This window comes from Endocarpon pusillum, assembly GCF_000464535.1.
Source record: "Endocarpon pusillum Z07020 unplaced genomic scaffold scaffold4490, whole genome shotgun sequence".
Lineage (NCBI taxonomy): Eukaryota > Fungi > Ascomycota > Eurotiomycetes > Verrucariales > Verrucariaceae > Endocarpon > Endocarpon pusillum.
The window spans coordinates 182,198-198,407 of record NW_006916438.1 but is presented as its reverse complement, the minus strand read 5'-3'; the positions used below and the strand labels follow the sequence as shown (position 1 = coordinate 198,407).

General features: G+C 48.9%; 5 protein-coding genes across 5 annotated transcripts; 2 read left to right on the top strand and 3 right to left on the bottom strand.

The window, feature by feature from the left end:
* Positions 1–1,423: 1,423 nt before the first annotated feature.
* On the bottom strand, positions 1,424–6,001 carry EPUS_04748 (uncharacterized protein; the record flags this gene model as incomplete). The annotated part of the gene is made up of 5 exons (XM_007805737.1): positions 1,424–2,090; positions 2,140–2,661; positions 4,693–5,076; positions 5,151–5,394; positions 5,614–6,001. 5 exons carry the CDS (start codon positions 5,999–6,001, stop codon positions 1,424–1,426), a joined length of 2,205 nt encoding a protein of 734 aa, XP_007803928.1.
* A 397-nt stretch (positions 6,002–6,398) lies between these two features.
* EPUS_04747 (uncharacterized protein) lies at positions 6,399–7,280 on the top strand (the record flags this gene model as incomplete). Its single annotated transcript, XM_007805736.1, has 2 exons — positions 6,399–6,418; positions 6,560–7,280. The coding sequence occupies 2 exons, from the start codon at positions 6,399–6,401 to the stop codon at positions 7,278–7,280; spliced, it is 741 nt and encodes a 246-aa protein (XP_007803927.1).
* Positions 7,281–8,513: 1,233 nt separating this feature from the next.
* On the bottom strand, positions 8,514–10,928 carry EPUS_04746 (uncharacterized protein; the record flags this gene model as incomplete). Its single annotated transcript, XM_007805735.1, has 1 exon — positions 8,514–10,928. The coding sequence occupies one exon, from the start codon at positions 10,926–10,928 to the stop codon at positions 8,514–8,516; it is 2,415 nt and encodes an 804-aa protein (XP_007803926.1).
* Positions 10,929–11,368: 440 nt separating this feature from the next.
* EPUS_04745 (uncharacterized protein) lies at positions 11,369–12,421 on the top strand (the record flags this gene model as incomplete). The annotated part of the gene is made up of 1 exon (XM_007805734.1): positions 11,369–12,421. The coding sequence occupies one exon, from the start codon at positions 11,369–11,371 to the stop codon at positions 12,419–12,421; it is 1,053 nt and encodes a 350-aa protein (XP_007803925.1).
* Positions 12,422–12,763: 342 nt separating this feature from the next.
* EPUS_04744 (uncharacterized protein) lies at positions 12,764–14,125 on the bottom strand (the record flags this gene model as incomplete). Its single annotated transcript, XM_007805733.1, has 1 exon — positions 12,764–14,125. The coding sequence occupies one exon, from the start codon at positions 14,123–14,125 to the stop codon at positions 12,764–12,766; it is 1,362 nt and encodes a 453-aa protein (XP_007803924.1).
* Between the last annotated feature and the right edge of the window lie 2,085 nt (positions 14,126–16,210).

The window sequence follows — 16,210 nt, the reverse complement described above, 5'->3', positions numbered from 1 at the left end:
CCGCCTGATCGGGCAACGCGCTCCCTCTCCGCTTGGCCCGGGTATTAAGAGCCTGCTACTTCTTAATCTCCCTTGCCGTCCCCTTTTATATCCATTTCCCTGAAGTGAGTCTTGCCCTTGTAGTCTAACTTCCAAATGCACTGCATTTCCTATGACTTCTGCCTTCGCGAAAGTGGTTTTGAAGAGCAGTATTACGTCTATTACCCTTTCTGCTTAGATTGCGAGATGTGTAGATTCACTTACTGGATTTGCATGAACCCGGACGAGGAGCTCAACGAAGACCAATAGCATATCTTTGACCTTACAGAATTTCCTTATGATATTTTATTTACCAGGGAGTCATACATTCAGAAAAGCTGAACAATGGGTTGCCGGCAAGCCGGCCTACAAATGTGTAAGGGAGCGGCAACTTTCCGAACAGAGGCGAGAATTACATGAAGGAGCAATCTGCTAGGTATTATGGATGATATCCCGTGTCCTCACATCGAGACAGAGGTTCCCACAACACCCGAGCAAGAGAAGGAGCCATTGGGTAAGGGAGGAAACCATCTTGTTACGTAAAGCAAAGAAGAGAGCCTACAGATAACGCTGGAGACAGAGTAAAGGCCTCAAGTTGCACTTGCCACAAGGGAGGAAGGCTCGACGATACTTGCGCTCGAAGAGGGTTTCGCCTGAATGAAAATTAGAAATGCTGTGCCCTCGAGTTGCAGAATGGTATTAGTGGCTATTTTTCGCTTCAAGAAAGGCAGGAGTCCATGACTCCACCCTATTTAGGGAGAAAGCACCTCAGCAGCCAGCTTCTTCGAAGCCCAAAGAGGCCACAGGAGAGCCCCAGATGGAGGAGAAAGAGTGGAAGGAGAGTGGTACAGGGTCTGCTTAAAGGTCGATGACAGTGCAATTACTCACTTGGTTCGACAAGGGAAAGCACTAGGATTTGTACCAATATGCACGCGGAATAAATGGCTCAGGGTCGAGGAGGACATGATCCAGCAGTCAAATTGGAGGAGAAAGCATCACGAGGACTCGTTTTCTCTTGCAATTTTTTTTTGGCATTTCACACCTTCCTTGATGAGTTCCGCCTCCTGCCACTTGGTTTCCACGGTGCTCCGGTCCTTCGCTCTTAGTATGGGGATGTGCAAATTTACATGAAACGACAAGCTCGACAGAACCAAGCGAGATGGCCGTAGAATATAGGCCTTGGGGCAAGTTTTGCCCGTACGCCGTGAAGTTCATCCTAGAAAAGGATGAGTCTAAAAGCTCGCCCCTGTCTCTAGTCAGTAGTCGATGCAACCTGTTCTATGCTCTAGCAGTCATCGTCCTGGCTGCCTAATAGTCCTTTCAATATCTGCAGGACACTTCAATTACGCCTCCTAAATAGTGTCGAACCCTGTCTTTCCGGGGCGATGCCCGTATCGCCTCGTTGCTACCCTTTGATAGCTTGCCATCCGAGCTCTGCATCCCTAAAAACTTGGCACGTCTCTTCGTTGACAAACGGATCCTGGTCCAGTTTGTGATTTCTTCGTTGCAGCTGGAAAACCAGATCATGAGAGTATTCGGCCGGTAAGCCTTCCAGGAAGGTCTTCCAATCCTTCCCCTCTTTCCAGCGATCTGAAGATGTCCACCAGACGCTCATTGCAACGAGAAGTTTTCGGAGTCCACAGTCGCCAATGGTAGAGTTGTAGACAAGATCGATCACGTCATTATGTGGACCCCTAAGTATGTGCTCAGTGGTGAGGCTGCGGCAAATGAGATCTATCACCGCGTTTCCAAAAGTTGTACATTGGAGGTATTGAGCAAGAACATACATCTTTGCTGCTAGAATCCACCACGCTTTAGTTTCTCTAATGGATTCTTTCTTTGGAGGATGACCTGGGAAGTTGATGAGTCTTGTATACATCCAATCCATGAAGATGTCGAACGCCTGAGGATCTGCCTCGGGAAGGTAGATCTCACCACTCAGAGCTTCTTTGAACAAGCTATTGCAGGCGCCCTGGAAAAATGGGGAAATCTTGCAAACCATGTTTTTGTGAATGTTGAAAGAAGCCTTTGTCGATCCCACGAATACTTTGACGGTTTCATCATCTTGGTATCTGGAAAAATCGTGTTAGTCAATTCGAACGAAGCAGCTTGGAGACTTACTTTAACAGCTTGACAGGTAGAAATGGATTTCCATTCGTGGTGGTCAAAGGGTCTGATTTATTTGGCATACTGACACTTGAAGCGACCTGCCCAGTAGCAGTTCCACCTGGGCTGGCATCGTCGAGAGGGTCGTCCCTTTCCGTCCCAACAGGTGCCGTAGAGGGTTGTGGACCAAAGGCGTTTCCTCCGGAGCCAAAAGGAGCTTGTTGAGCCACACCATTTGCGCGCTGGCTTGCTAAACTACCTTTGTCATAGTCTGCCAGCCGCACTTCCTCGAAAGAGCAACTCGAGTAAGCTGGCATCATACCGATGCTATGATAGATGATTTTGTCGCCTAACAAGTCGTTTTCGATTGTTGCATGGAAAGGCGAATCGGGATATGTCGTAGGAATATTGACCGGCATAGTGGATGGACTGTCATTGCTGACGTCTGAATGCGAAGTTGGACTAGCAGGTTCTGACAGTGCAGAAGTGAGCCCAGTGCTGCTAGAAGACCTGATCGGCAGCTGAATAGGGGATGCTCTGAGAACGGGCGTTAGTCGAAAAGCAACAAAGGACTGACGATGACTTGGGGTATTCTTGCTTCGCCATAATTTACATCTCTGCTCGAAGGGTATGTGAGGAGTCGATTGATGAGCAAGAGACGCCGTGGTCGATACCAGTTTCAAGGCAAAGGCGTACGATCTGGGATTCGAAGATAGGAAACAGGCTCATGAAGTTGTGGTCTCTAGGTGCAAGGCGAAAAGCTGGAGACTGCAATTTCGCCCCCAATCAGCCCCCTTTTCTTCTCAGTAGACCTCACATGCGGCCTTCCCTATCGCTGTAGACCGAAAAGAGGGATTTCTGACATGACAGGTCCGCGAATTTAATTTGTATTATTATTATATTAGTTACTTTGTGTCAACCTGGTGTGCAGGGTGCGTAGATGAAGCAAGTTGTTCGATATCTAGGGGGGTACGGAGTTGTGCCCCAAAAGTAGTCAAACCATGCTAACAATAAGGCTTACCAGTAACAGCTAGCTGTCATTAGCGTGACTGTCTAGCTAGAAGTGTATGTGTATTATACATAGAGTCCCCCTATAAGCCGCTGAAGCTTAGCGGTTATCTTACTGACATGGCTATCTATGTTTAGGGGCTTCTAGTGATCTGGCCCCTCTAATCACACTCCCCCAGTCGCTGATGCAAATTTTAGGCCTTGAGGCTAGGCTTGAGCTACAGCTACTAGCTCTTACCTTAATATTAGCGTGGTTTGACTACTTATGGGGCACGACTCCGTAGAGAGCGTAGGATACTAGGTACAATTGGCTGTACCGTACTACGTACGGCGAAATTAGAAGCGAAATTGCAGTAGAGATTAACCAATGAAAAGCGTGCGCTACGCAGGGATTACGCATCCAAAACCTGGCCAATAGGGCCTCTCAGAAGGTCAACACTTTTCATTTGTCCGTCAGTCTTCTGAAGCACCAAGAGCCGAGATACACAAGAGAAAGGGGGAACGGCAGTTTGGACAATTTACTCGAACATGCCACAGCATTGAGAAAAGTATGAGATGCTATTTGCATTGAGCTCTATCCCCTCACTCACTGAGTACTATGATTGATGGCTACAAAGTACAATGTTCTCCAAGTCTCACCATGATCCTTCTGCAAACAATCCCGATTGGGAAGGCTCAGCGATTGGTAGTATGCGATACCCAGCTTCTAATCACATCAGCTCTATCCTCCTTCCTATTCATCGCTAAATGGAAACTGGTTCCTGTTGCATTCAGAGAAAGGATCCAACAAGAAACTCATAGCAGAAATCCGTTGGAAACTTGCTGACATATTTGATACTGTCTTTGAGCTCTTTCTGCAATATTTCCCCTCTTCTCCATAACAATAAAGCCATGATGATCTTTCAAAGACCACAAACTTTGGTGGTGTCGAGATACAGATTGACGATATGGTCCGGTCTTCCTAGCCTGAAATGTGGTCTAGGATATGTAATCTTCCACACTGCGTTGAGTACTTTGTCGCAAAGCGTTGGGCGACTTGGTCAATGGAGATTAATCTCACAAGCGAAAATATCAGGCGAGAAGTCGATGGAATTGCGATGATTGCGGAGCATGCCTGCGCTGAAAAGGAAATTGTTGAGAGCAATACCGTAGCAGTATCAACACCATATATGCAAGCCGGAGCAATCAATGTATAGCAAGAAGTGAAAGGATGAGACGATGAGGGAAAGAATGAATGGCCTCAATTAAAGAAGATACATAACACCTAAAACTAAAAGTGCATTGAAAATGTAGAAGGGCAGAAGTCATGAACCTAGGCATGTGACCTGTCACGTGACTGCAGATATTATCATGTGACAAGCCCTTTGCGCGCGGGTACGGCGAGAGAGCAGGATGGTCCACAGGAGGATGGTAAGGAAGTAAGGAAGTGGAGGGGCGCTTACTAGCACGTGCGCCATTAAGAGAACATCTCTCAAAAGGCATTCTGTATTGTGAGCTCAGCAACACTTGCGTGAATGACAAACCATGTCGATTAACACCCAGCCTCCGGATCTAACCTACGCAAAGTACAGGTGGGTCATCTCGTGAAGGACTGTAAGGCCTGCTACTTCAAAGTCGGCAAACTTCTGGCCTGGCTGGCACCACGATTTATCGCGCCGCCCGGGGTTCTTCTTGAATTCTTTGGAGTCGAGATCATTTTTGGTTTCGCGTGTGTTGGGATCAAAAAATTTGGGACAGAGCCGAATGGTAGGCATAAAGTTGTCTGTTCTTGGAAGGGCGTCTGTGATGGCCAGACTCGCAGTGTCCCCGGTGCCACAGTCATCAGTTGCTTTGCAGGACACCTTGAATTGGAAGACAGGGTTGGTCGGATCGTTGTTTTGTTGGATGTCATCAAGCATAGAAGTGATTGTCTCCGAGTCTTCGCCGACGAAATAATGAGAGTATCTTTTGGTTAGGGAATCCGTCAGCACGTGATGCTTATGATTGTGGAATATATCAAAGAAGAGCAGGCCACTTACGCATCGGTGTCTTTATACTCCTTCTCATCTTTTAACTTATTGTCGAAGGTCCAGCGGGCGATGGTTGCAGCATCGGCAAACGCTTGACCACCTTTCTTTCTCTGGTCGTCTGTACAATCTTCCCACTTGGTGATGGCTCGTTTGAGAAGCGCCTCCACCTTTTCAACCGGAGTGGGTGCGGCATTGATGCTGGTGGTCAGCCAGAGAGCAGACGCCGCAACGGACACGAGTTTGGAAAAGTGAACTATGATGTCAAGTAAACGGTGTGATAGCGGCCGGCGCTGAGAGAAGATACAGAATACTAAAGGAGTGACTAAACGAAGAACGAAGGAACGAAGGAACGAAGGGAAAAATGAATGATTAAAATGAGCGGATGCTGATGGAGACGACTGGACGAAAGGAGGTCAAGCCCTTCTTTAAATACTGTTGAATAGATGGTTGCCTCCTTCCTACCTCAATGTACCAGCCAGAGATGGCATCAAGAGTAATCTCAGCTCTGCCAAAGGTGCATTTCGCATAACGACATCTTCCACGACCATCTGGAATCCAGCCGGCCTTGTCAAGACCATCTCCCGGACCTGACTGAAGGGCGTTTCTCTCAGAGGACTGCGGGCAAGGGAATTCAATACAGGAGAGATATGCACTTTGTGCGATAATATGCTGGCGAAATGGGTAATGTGGACAGGATCCGGGGTTTCATCTTGCACCACGTGCTTGTCATCCATCCCATCAAGGAGCGATCGATATTCCCTTGGATTGCCAGGCATAGAAAGGATCAAATTGCGGTCATGGAGAAATCCATCAGGATCGGACTGAGCCCCTGAAGTTATGGTGATGAATGCCCGGAACATCCTGCCGGGCATTCCCCATAAATACCTTCATGCGAACAAGAGCAAACAACGTGACTCCTCAAAGGCATGGGCTGTGATAGGTGAGCCAGCATCAATGCAGACTCACAGTTGCAATGCCGACTTTGGGGCACATTTGGTCGAGAGAGACCGGATAGGGTCCGGCAACCCCTCCGGTGACCTTATAAGGCTGCGATGTTGAACCCCGAGTTGAGCAAAAGACAACGCTCCGCTAAGCACGCTGACGATTCGACAAAAAGCAGAGACTTGACCTCCAGAAAGTCCTCCTTTGGACATTGAATGTGAGGCTGCAACGATCAACGCGCATACAGATTGTTAAACAGGAAAGGCGTGCTCTACGGTCTCTAGTGCCAGAGGCCGCCATGCACAAACCCAAGCCATGTCAAATTCACCTCCCCGGTAAGTTGAAGATTCCTACACTTCTCTGGCTACCCTTGAAGGCAGAAGTTCCGAGAGGAAAACGTGGTCAACCTGTAGCAACGCATCAAGATTTGTCTGTCGTAATTACCTCGGCCGCCAAAAGCTGATTGGAGAACGCAGGACAACCGCGCATATTTCGCTGGCAGTGTCCGCTTCCTCACCCACATTCAGCATCTCCGGAGCCAATGATGCCACGAACCCATTCCAGCTAATCGTGACCGCTCGCATCGTCTCATTCGGCGTTCTACAATCAGCCATCACTCTGCAGGCAGATCGCACGCCTCTCGATCATGGCTCCGGGTTTGCTAATGCGCTCTTCCGCGGCGGTTTGAACTACTGGGTGGACGTCACCAACAAGACACGTGTCATATCTTTGAAGCCGTCTGTGCGTGTCAACTATGGCAGCTCGAGTGAAAATGATCAGAGAAAGATTGGCTTCTTACAATTCGTCACCGTGCCAGCATCCGAGGACTTGGTCGTCAGCCACGAGATTACCGCAGAACGCATGTTCCGGGCCCACAACCATCATGCTTCTTCGAGCTTGGGACCCAAAGATGTCAAGCCAGGAGATCGATTCCGGCTCCGCATGACCAATCTAGACTGTGTCGGATGGTGGCATCCAGGGGGTTTGGATGGCGAATTGAAAGACAAAAAGTTTGTAGGTTCATTCGAGGAACCGAATGACGACGGACGGTACGAGCACTTTGATGACATTGAAGGGCAGAAGCCGGATACAAAAACACTAAAACGGCATGGCTGGATTTTCTCTGAGGAGCTGGATCAGTTGAAGGTCACGGCCGAGGAGGGAAAGGAGAGCGTGGTCATTGATTTCGTCGCATAGAGCCTGTCGTCTGCCAGCAGGCATCCAGACATATTCGAGCATGAAGCTACGTACGCTGAAACGAAGACTTCGGAGCTATGGGATGTGCTATTGCCATTTCGACATTCCTTCTCCTGCCTCAGGCAGCTCGGGTCTGCAACCATTCACCGAGCATCAACGACTTTTGCTCAAGATTTCAGGCATCTTTCCATTCTCCCGGCCACGACAGCTGTTATTCCCTCACCAACGTTCTCCCCCCCTCCCACCCTCAGCGGCAGCGATGAACCGCCAGCTCAATGGCCCTTAAAATGCTCCTCCGTAACCCCTATCCCCATGGCGCTCGTACTACTCACCCCGCCTGTGACCATCTTGAGCAGATTATCGACATAATTCGCCCCGGACCACTTCTGACGCGTCACCCCATTACACTTCAATTGCATCCCTGGCTCCTGAACCAGTTCCCAATACGCCCGCATCCCTCTTTTCGCGTGGAATCAATTAGCCGCTGTGGTTCCAGGGCTCCCGGCCTCTACTCTCAAAGAACCCGAAACTGTGACCAACGATACAAGACCATCATGTCTGGGCTTAGAGCTGTAATGAATGATCTTGATCTACTATGTCCCGGACCAAAATAGGAATTGCTTAGTATTGCGGGGAAGCTCTCAATTGTCTCAATTGGAATGCAGAATTCATTGGTGGAACGAGTTAAAATGGGGCCAAACCGTATTTTAAAGTTCAACAGGTTTTTTAAAAGGTGTATAACTAACTTATACGGAGTAAAGTTAATAAAATTAGACTGGGTGACAAAAAAAGCGGTAGTACGTCACATGACTTGTGGTGCAACAGACGCCGAAAGCAGCGTCAAAAACTGCCTAAAACAGCGTCCTATGTCCCGGAATCTAGAGTTGTAAGGTAGAAGCGAGCTGGGTAGAGTGACCCTGAATCCTCCAAGTTTACCTGCGTTATATCAGCGGAGATATCTGTTACAAACATCCAAGAGAGCTGTCACGGTTGCCTGACGTGAAAAGGGCTCTCAAGTGAATGTAGCTACTGAGTTATTTTAATGGACTTCTTGAAAGCCCAAGGAGCCTACAAAGAGAAGCATACACTCAAAGAGAAGACCATCTCAAGAATGTACGATGAAACAGGTGGATTGATGTCAACTAACATAACGCTCAAGGGGCCCATCTCTAATGCAGATTCTGACAACTTCGTACGACAGAAAGGATATGACATAGCCCTCGAGTCATCATATCATACACTCAGAAGCCAGGACCATTTCTCTCTACCGCAACCGTCTTTAAGATCTCTTGCCATAGTTTCCGCTTGTGCCGCTTTCAAATACTTGGCCCGTTCCCTAATGTCGGAAACTTCCATGATACCGAGGTCATCGAGAACATCGGCGGCACCAGCAAGGTCGAGATCAATGTGGCTGTTGGCTCCCAATGCCATGAAATTATCCGGGCCGTATCTGCGGATAAAGCGGGAAATGTCGCTTATGGCCTCTTGAATTTTCTCGTAGCGATCAGGTCCGCGATGCTTTTGGAGAAGAACCAGCAGAGCGAGTTTCTCCTCGCTCCGCCAGACGCGCTTCGTGGCCTTGGGAATCTCCTCGGTCGATCCGCGTATGAAGTCGTCATCCGACTCGCGCGTAGACTCATGCACGTCCAGATCGTCCAGATCGTCCAGATCGTACACCTCGTGCGCCTCCGAGATATCTCTCCTCCGGGTGCCATGTCTTAACTGCGTCACTTTTTGTGTCTGTCTCTCACCCGTATGCCTTTGCATCCAGTCAGCAAACTCCCGTCGTCTATCGAGTATTTCCTGCTTCTGCGCCTTTATCAACATCTCCTGCTTCATCGCAAACTCTTCTTGCCGGATCTTGGCCTCTGCCTCGTACTTGGCGCGTCTGAGATCCGAAAGAGCCTTTTTGTATTCAACCTCAATAGGTCTTAAAGATAACTTGATTTTTAGGTTTGTCGTGGACCTCGTCTCGTCGTCAAGGTGAAGAGTAGGTTTCCAATGATATAGACGTTCACAGAGTCTGCGAGTGGCCTTCAAAATCATTATCAGCTCTTCTAAAGCTGCAATGTTCAGGTCTCCGTTGACAGCCCGGACGACCAGGATTGAACGAAGGAGCTCGACAGCACACGGTATAACGTGTAGATAAATGTCTCTGATCAAACGATTCTCTTCTCTGCCAGTTTGTGAGCTGCTCTTCTTTAAGCTGCCGATCACTGTGGCAATTTTGCCCAGATCTGAGCCATTCGAATCAGACAGCAAGTCTTCATCCCCTTCTAAACTTTCTCGCGATGCGTTGCGAATAATCTCTCTGTATTTCCGCATGGCGGCCAGTAGTTCCCGGACTGGTGTGGTCTCAGGGTCCTCCAGGACTTGAATATCCTTTGCGGCGTCCCACATTATCTTCCAGTGCTCTGCGCACTTGTGTATATTGGCTGCTTTTTCAAATCTTGACTGCCGCTTTGGTGGCTTGGGTTGCGCGTTGTGGGTGACCGCAATGGTATCGTTACTTTGGCGTTCTGGACTCCCTGCTGTCGGCTGATCGGGAGGTCGCGGCTGCCTATCGCCTTGTTGGTCTGAGGAGGCTTCTTCATGCTCCTCTTCATCTTCTTGGTCATCATTATCCTCCTCTTCTTCTCCTTGGTCATCATTATCCTCCTCCCCTTCTTCTGCTTCATCCCCTCCCCCACCTTCTTCCTCCATTTCCTGCTCCTTATTGCCTCGCCCCTCCCTGTCTCCCTCCTCGTCCTCCTCGTCTTCTTCTCCCCCCCTGTCTACCACCTCGTCCTCCTCAATATCTTGTTCAGCAGCCTTCGAAGGTGCCTTGCGGGTCCTTTTGTTGGCTGCATGGTGACAAGCTGCAGGCCCCGTCTTCCACACTTTCTGCGGACTGGAATACCCGACATCATCGGAGATCGTGGTGGTAGTCTTCTCAGCAAGAAAGAAAATTTTCAGCGGATTTTGCGAGCGCGTTACATTGTTTCTTAGGGGCAACATTCTATCAATTCCCGCGTCGAGTGATTCGTTATCCATGGAGTCAGCGGCAGGAGCCCGTGGCGGAAGTCTACGCATTATGCGTACCGGCGCTGCTGCTTTCTGTTGTTTCGGATGTCGACTAGATGCATCGGCGGACTGATACTTGCTTCTTGTACCCTGAGATGGAGATTGAGCGAAATCTGCTTCAGGCACTTTGCTCGAAGCGACGCCATGAAAGACGCTGTTCTGGAGACTATATTCTCCACCCTCAACGCGCCGCTTCACCGCAGATGATGCCGTCTCTGGACTCTCCGGCGTTGTATATACGTCTGTGCCATGTGACATTTTGATTGTAGATCTCCGTTGTCTTCGCGCTATACAGTCCTTCGGCTTCCTCAACTTCGTAGTGCTGCCACCGGCGCCACCCTTGCTGATATCTTCGACCCCTTCCCCGCCTGTGGACGCAGGCGTGATATATGCACCCTCTGCTGCTGCGACATCCTCCTCTTCTGCAGATGGCGCTTTCTTTATCGGTCGCCCAGGACGCCGAGGTAGTGCCCTTCTCTTTCTCTTGCCCAGGGTCTGACTCTGTGGCGTGTTAGCATTGTTCAGAATATCTACGACCTCAACCTCGACCGTAGAGTCCGTCTTTGATCGTGTAGCACCTGCCATTTTTTTCGCAGAGCGCTTAAAAACAGAAGATTATGCAACCCAATCGCACTCAACTGATTGCAGAGTAACCTGATACGTTGGCCAGTGGGAACGCTGACAAAGATGAGCCCTACTCTCAAAGAAGCAACGTATAATCTGGCAAATCAAATCTCATTGTAGACTGCGGAGAGGAGGCTGGTTGGGAGCTCCTTTGCCAAGCCAAGTTCGCTTTTGATGCCGCATTAGTGCCCGTTAGCTGCTTAGTAAGCTGTCTAGCCAACCTTCAGCCCTATCCGGAATTCACCCTCTGCATCATTATTGAGTTCCAAGGAACAACGGCTAATGGCTAGTACTTGCATTACACCACAAAACGCAGCTGGAAGCTTCCTCAACAAATCCGTCACAACCCTGTTCAACACCAATCATCCAAGCGCACCACCGCCAAAATGCAAGGCTTCAACATGGGCCGCTACGTCCCGCCCGATCTCGAAGGGCTCACCACCGCCAACGCCGCCTCGGGTAAAGGCCACTCGCTCGGGAGCCGCGCGCGCAAGCTGAAGACCGAAGGCATCTTGACCGTCCGCTTCGAATGCCCCTTCCCCTTCTGGTGCACAATTTGCCAACCCGAGCAGATCATCGGCCAGGGCGTGCGGTTCAACGCCGAGAAGAAGAAGGTCGGAAATTACTACTCTACGCCGATATGGAGTTTTCGGTTCAAGCATAATGTGTGTGGAGGATGGATCGAGGTGAGGACGGATCCGAAGAATACGGAGTATGTTGTTGTTGAAGGCGGCAGGAGGAGGGATGAGGGGAGGGAGAAGGTTCTGGAGGGCGAGATTGACGTGGGTGTCAGTGAGGAAGAGAAAGCGAGGTTAGAGAGGGATGGGGCTTTTGGAGCGGTGGAGAAGAAGATTGTGGATAAGCAGGCTTTGCAGGGACAGGGAAAGAGGTTGGAGGAGCTGGAGGAGAGGAGTCGAAGGGATTGGAACGATCCTTATGAGAGGAGTAGGGCTTTGAGGAGGGATTTCAGGGTAGGAAGGAGGGATAGGAAGGAAGGAGAGAAAAGAGGAGAGGAGTTGCAAGAAAAATTCAGTCTTGGAGTGGAGATGGTGGAGGAACAAAAAGAAGATGCGGTCCGGGCTGGTCTTGTCGAGTTTGGAAGGACTGAGGATATGAGGAGAAGGGAGAAGGGCTTGTTTGAGCAGGGATCCTCGAGTGGTAAAAGAGAGTCTGAAGATGTGAGGAGCAAAAGAAAGAAGACACCAAGGACCGCTGATCTGATGGCACAAAAGAAAGCATCTCTAGCACATGAATTAAGGGGAAACACAAGGGCAGTAATAGACCCTTTTCTGGCGTCTCAGAATAAACCGGATTGGCAGCCCATGTTGAAGCGGAAAAGGCCTGAAAACCAGGCAACAGATCATGAACGAATAACAAATAGTTTGGTCGAATATGATTCGGATTCGCCATATCATACTTTTCCTGCCATCATTTGTCGTAACGTCGGCATGTAAGCTCCATGAAGTGCTACCAACACGTCTAGCTGCTAGCATATCTGTGGTGGGTCATGGGCTGGGAAAATTCTTTTATACTGGCCCCAGTCATCCTAGGTGCCTCTATTTCTTATCTTGATGTTCGGCATCCGTGAGGCTGACTTAACGCTAGCATATGTGACTGGTATAGTCTTGACGTGGGCATGAATGCCTCTCCAGACATCTCGCAGCGCGGTCCACAAGCCGCTGCGAGTTATGGTTGGGAGTCGGCAGTGTCGGAGGATCTTTCCTTGCATCTCAATCAAAGGGCCAAATGATATTATTCAGCAATAAGATCAACGTGGACATGGGTGGCGACCTGGTTCAACCGTTTGGTCCTGGTCTGTTACGCTTGACAGGTGGTGGCGGCGGCTTCGTAGCTGAAGCCCAAGGTGCGCGCGTGACGCCATCTACCACACCTCTGGGCGGATTTGATGGGGTTGTAGCCCAAGGGGGAGCGGTACCAGGTCCAAGGGAGGCTGCAGCAACCGAAGAAGCTGCGGTGTACCCTGTTCGTGCTCTCGAAGCGTCCCCGCCAGGAGCTTGAGGCTCACGTAATGGCTGGTGTGTGGTGTGACTGGCAGGAGGTGGTGGGTGAGCATCTGGATCTTTCTCCCAGCGAAATAATGAACCAAAGGGGAAATGCTGGACGACTGGAAACTTCGATAAGACTTCTGCGTTGTACATCTTAATCATGCCCTTATTAATTTTTCCCCACCCCGCTGTGATACCTGAGATGTCATACAACATAGGACTATGTTCGCCAAAAGGCCCTCTTTTGACATCAAAGATGAAGCCAATGGCCGAGAAGTACATATTTCTGGTTCTCTCGCGCTGTACCAAGCTGCGATTTGCGACAGAGGACGCATCGGGGGCTTCAGGCAGTGATCCTTCGATGGGTGCTGGATCTGCTTCATCGATTGCTGGAGCGAGCTGAGCAGAACCAAATATGTAGGGCAAAAAAGAGTTGTCGTCAAGACCCCATACGCCATGAGAGCCCGCTGGTTCCAGAGTGTACGACTTGATCAATCGCCGCACAAGGTTCAGGTAGGGCTCAAAGACACCAATGACTATTCCTCGCTCGGCAATACCAGGGCCCTGACCTTCAAAGAGGCCCAATTTCCAGAGAGCTCCCAAAAACGCTAGGAAGCTCAATTCATGGCCAGTGCCATAATCAAGTCTTTGCGGACTGCCGAAGGACCCCAACAGATAAACTTGAAGCTCATCTGCAGCAGTTATTCTAGCAGCATCACTGCTTTGACACCCGAACGACAAAATATCTGAAGATAGGAATTCTTGCAGCAGAACTGGAAGCTTCTCTTCCACGAGGCCGTACCATTTTCTGAAGCTGACATTACCAAACCGACGAGGACCGGTATCAGGCGGCACTTCATCAAGTAAAGAATTGAGACGACCAATCAGCTGCTGAAGCTTTCGAATGGGCTCGGACAAGGTTATGGCATCTGAACCGAGCTCCCAGATTTGAGTTGTTTTGACTCCATCACTCTCGGATTTTCTAGGTATCATAGAATGGTTCAGCTGCATAATGAAGGTCATAATGTCCCTGTAAGCAATGGAAGTAAGAAAGAATGCGACATCTGGTCCATCATGGATTTTCTTGACTGGTGGCAGAAATTTGTGCTCCACCGAACGGTCAAGAACCTCAAGTATAGAGTGTTGTAGCATATCTTACGCCAATGGGCTCTGCTGCCTCTTTTGCTTCATCTAATATTATAATGAACACGCTGAGTGAATGATATCGAGAATTTTTTCAGGGACAGTCCATAAACACGCAAGTTTAGCGCCACATTTTCACAGCCACAAGTCCGCATTATTGATGCCTTGTTTCTTTTCTGTCTGCGGACACTCACCTCAACTCTCTTACCATCTATGCTTGGAGTAGGCAAAGGTCAAATGGACACACCTGGACCCGTAAGTGGTATAGGCGGACTGGGACAATCATATGCATGGAACTATTCCGTCTTCGAAAGCACTACAAACGTTTGCTACATCGAGATGTCCAATCATCAAGTAAAACTGGACGCTTGTTCAACACCATGTACTCAGTCTACAGGCATAAGGACGCCTCTCACCTAGTTAGAACTCTAAAATCGTCACTATCACAAGCCACCTAAACGACCATATTGTGGCAATATATCCACCCAGTTCCTTTTTCTGTCCTCCGCCCAAGAGCGGCCTTGCTAGACCTGTCAAACCCGACAACAAGAACTACCATTACAGACAATCTGGCAAGCTTGATATGACCGGGCACTGCTACCTACACTCCACAAGTTCCAGGTAACAACAAAGTTAGTCTGACCAACTATCTTATGAATACAAGCAACCGATCTGACGTGTTAGTCCTTCTGGAATAGTTCTAACCCGAAGCGTTTCCGCTGCCTCCGCATTCAAGGTACCTAGTCAGGATTGCAAGAGGTGTCGATCAACAGGACCCCTCCCCCCATACAATACTGGCGGCAGTTCACCGGCACACCCTCTATTACCAATGAACCATACCTCGTCTGGCTCGGTACGAGCTAGGCCAGTCAGACGCGGATGTCCCTTAGGTCATCAGCATCTCATATGGAGAAAACGAGCAGACTGTCCCCCCATCCTATACCCAAACCGCCCACTTAATATAAAACTCGGAAACACGCTCTTACATGGGATATCCAAATCCATTGCCCCTTTCTAGTGAGGCGCCCACACACTCCAGCGGAGGAGCAATAATGAAAACCTGACAACCCCCCAATCTCATCGTGGTTTCCAAAGCAATATCTACGGAGTACTCCGTACATCGACCTGACTCATCCCATCCCATCTTTATTAGTAACACCAACGTGATTCAAGAGTATCCGACGCCACCACATAGTTGATCTTGAAGTATAGTAGAAGGAACATTTCATCAAGCAGAGTAGTAATGCTGACTAATCAGATGGAACTTTATTATAAAAAAATCTTATGGTCTATTACCTATAAAGTGAGGTATATACCTTATAACGCATATGAAGAGGGTCTCGAAGGCTCTTAAAAGTAACCAGAAGATGCGCAGCCGTGTGTCGTGACCCTGGCTGTACACTAGTTAGAAGAAGTATGAAGAACCCAGCGCAAAGAATCCATGTACATGACTTGACTGACCCCTTGAAGATTCTTCCACCTTACTCGAAAACCTGACTCCTTCACAACTTCCTTTATCTTCCTTAGACTTTGATCTGATTTTGTGAGTCTGTCTCAGCTCTACACTTGTCCAAGAGCTTTCAAGACGTAAGCACAGCATGTTACCTTAAACAGCCGTCTCGTCGATCTTCCTATTGAGAAGTCACTTGAGAACTTGTCTCTCCTAGACCTACAACAGCGGGACTTGCTTTGTCTGCTTATTGTCAGGCGACCTTTGCTCGTTCTTGCTGCTTGCCAAACACACAATAAGCTGGATTATCTGCTTGTCCTCCCGCCAAATCATACTTTCGCAGCCTTCTTCAACCTTCGTGCAAGAAGAGTAACTAGATATTCACCAACACCGAAATGATAGGACAAAAAGTCTATGACAAGATGCGTTGAACTTCTGGGATGGCCATTGGTCAACTTTGCTGCATTTATCCTTGTAGTTTGCCCCACATTTCATGAGTCAAATGATAAATGATGATGCAGTTTCAGAGATAATGTCACTGTACTCCGTACAGCCAACTTCAGTTGTATGTAAAGATCAACTTACTGTTCTAACTTCACTACCCAGCAGTTCGACACAACTCATCTAGTTGTCATTAACTTTCC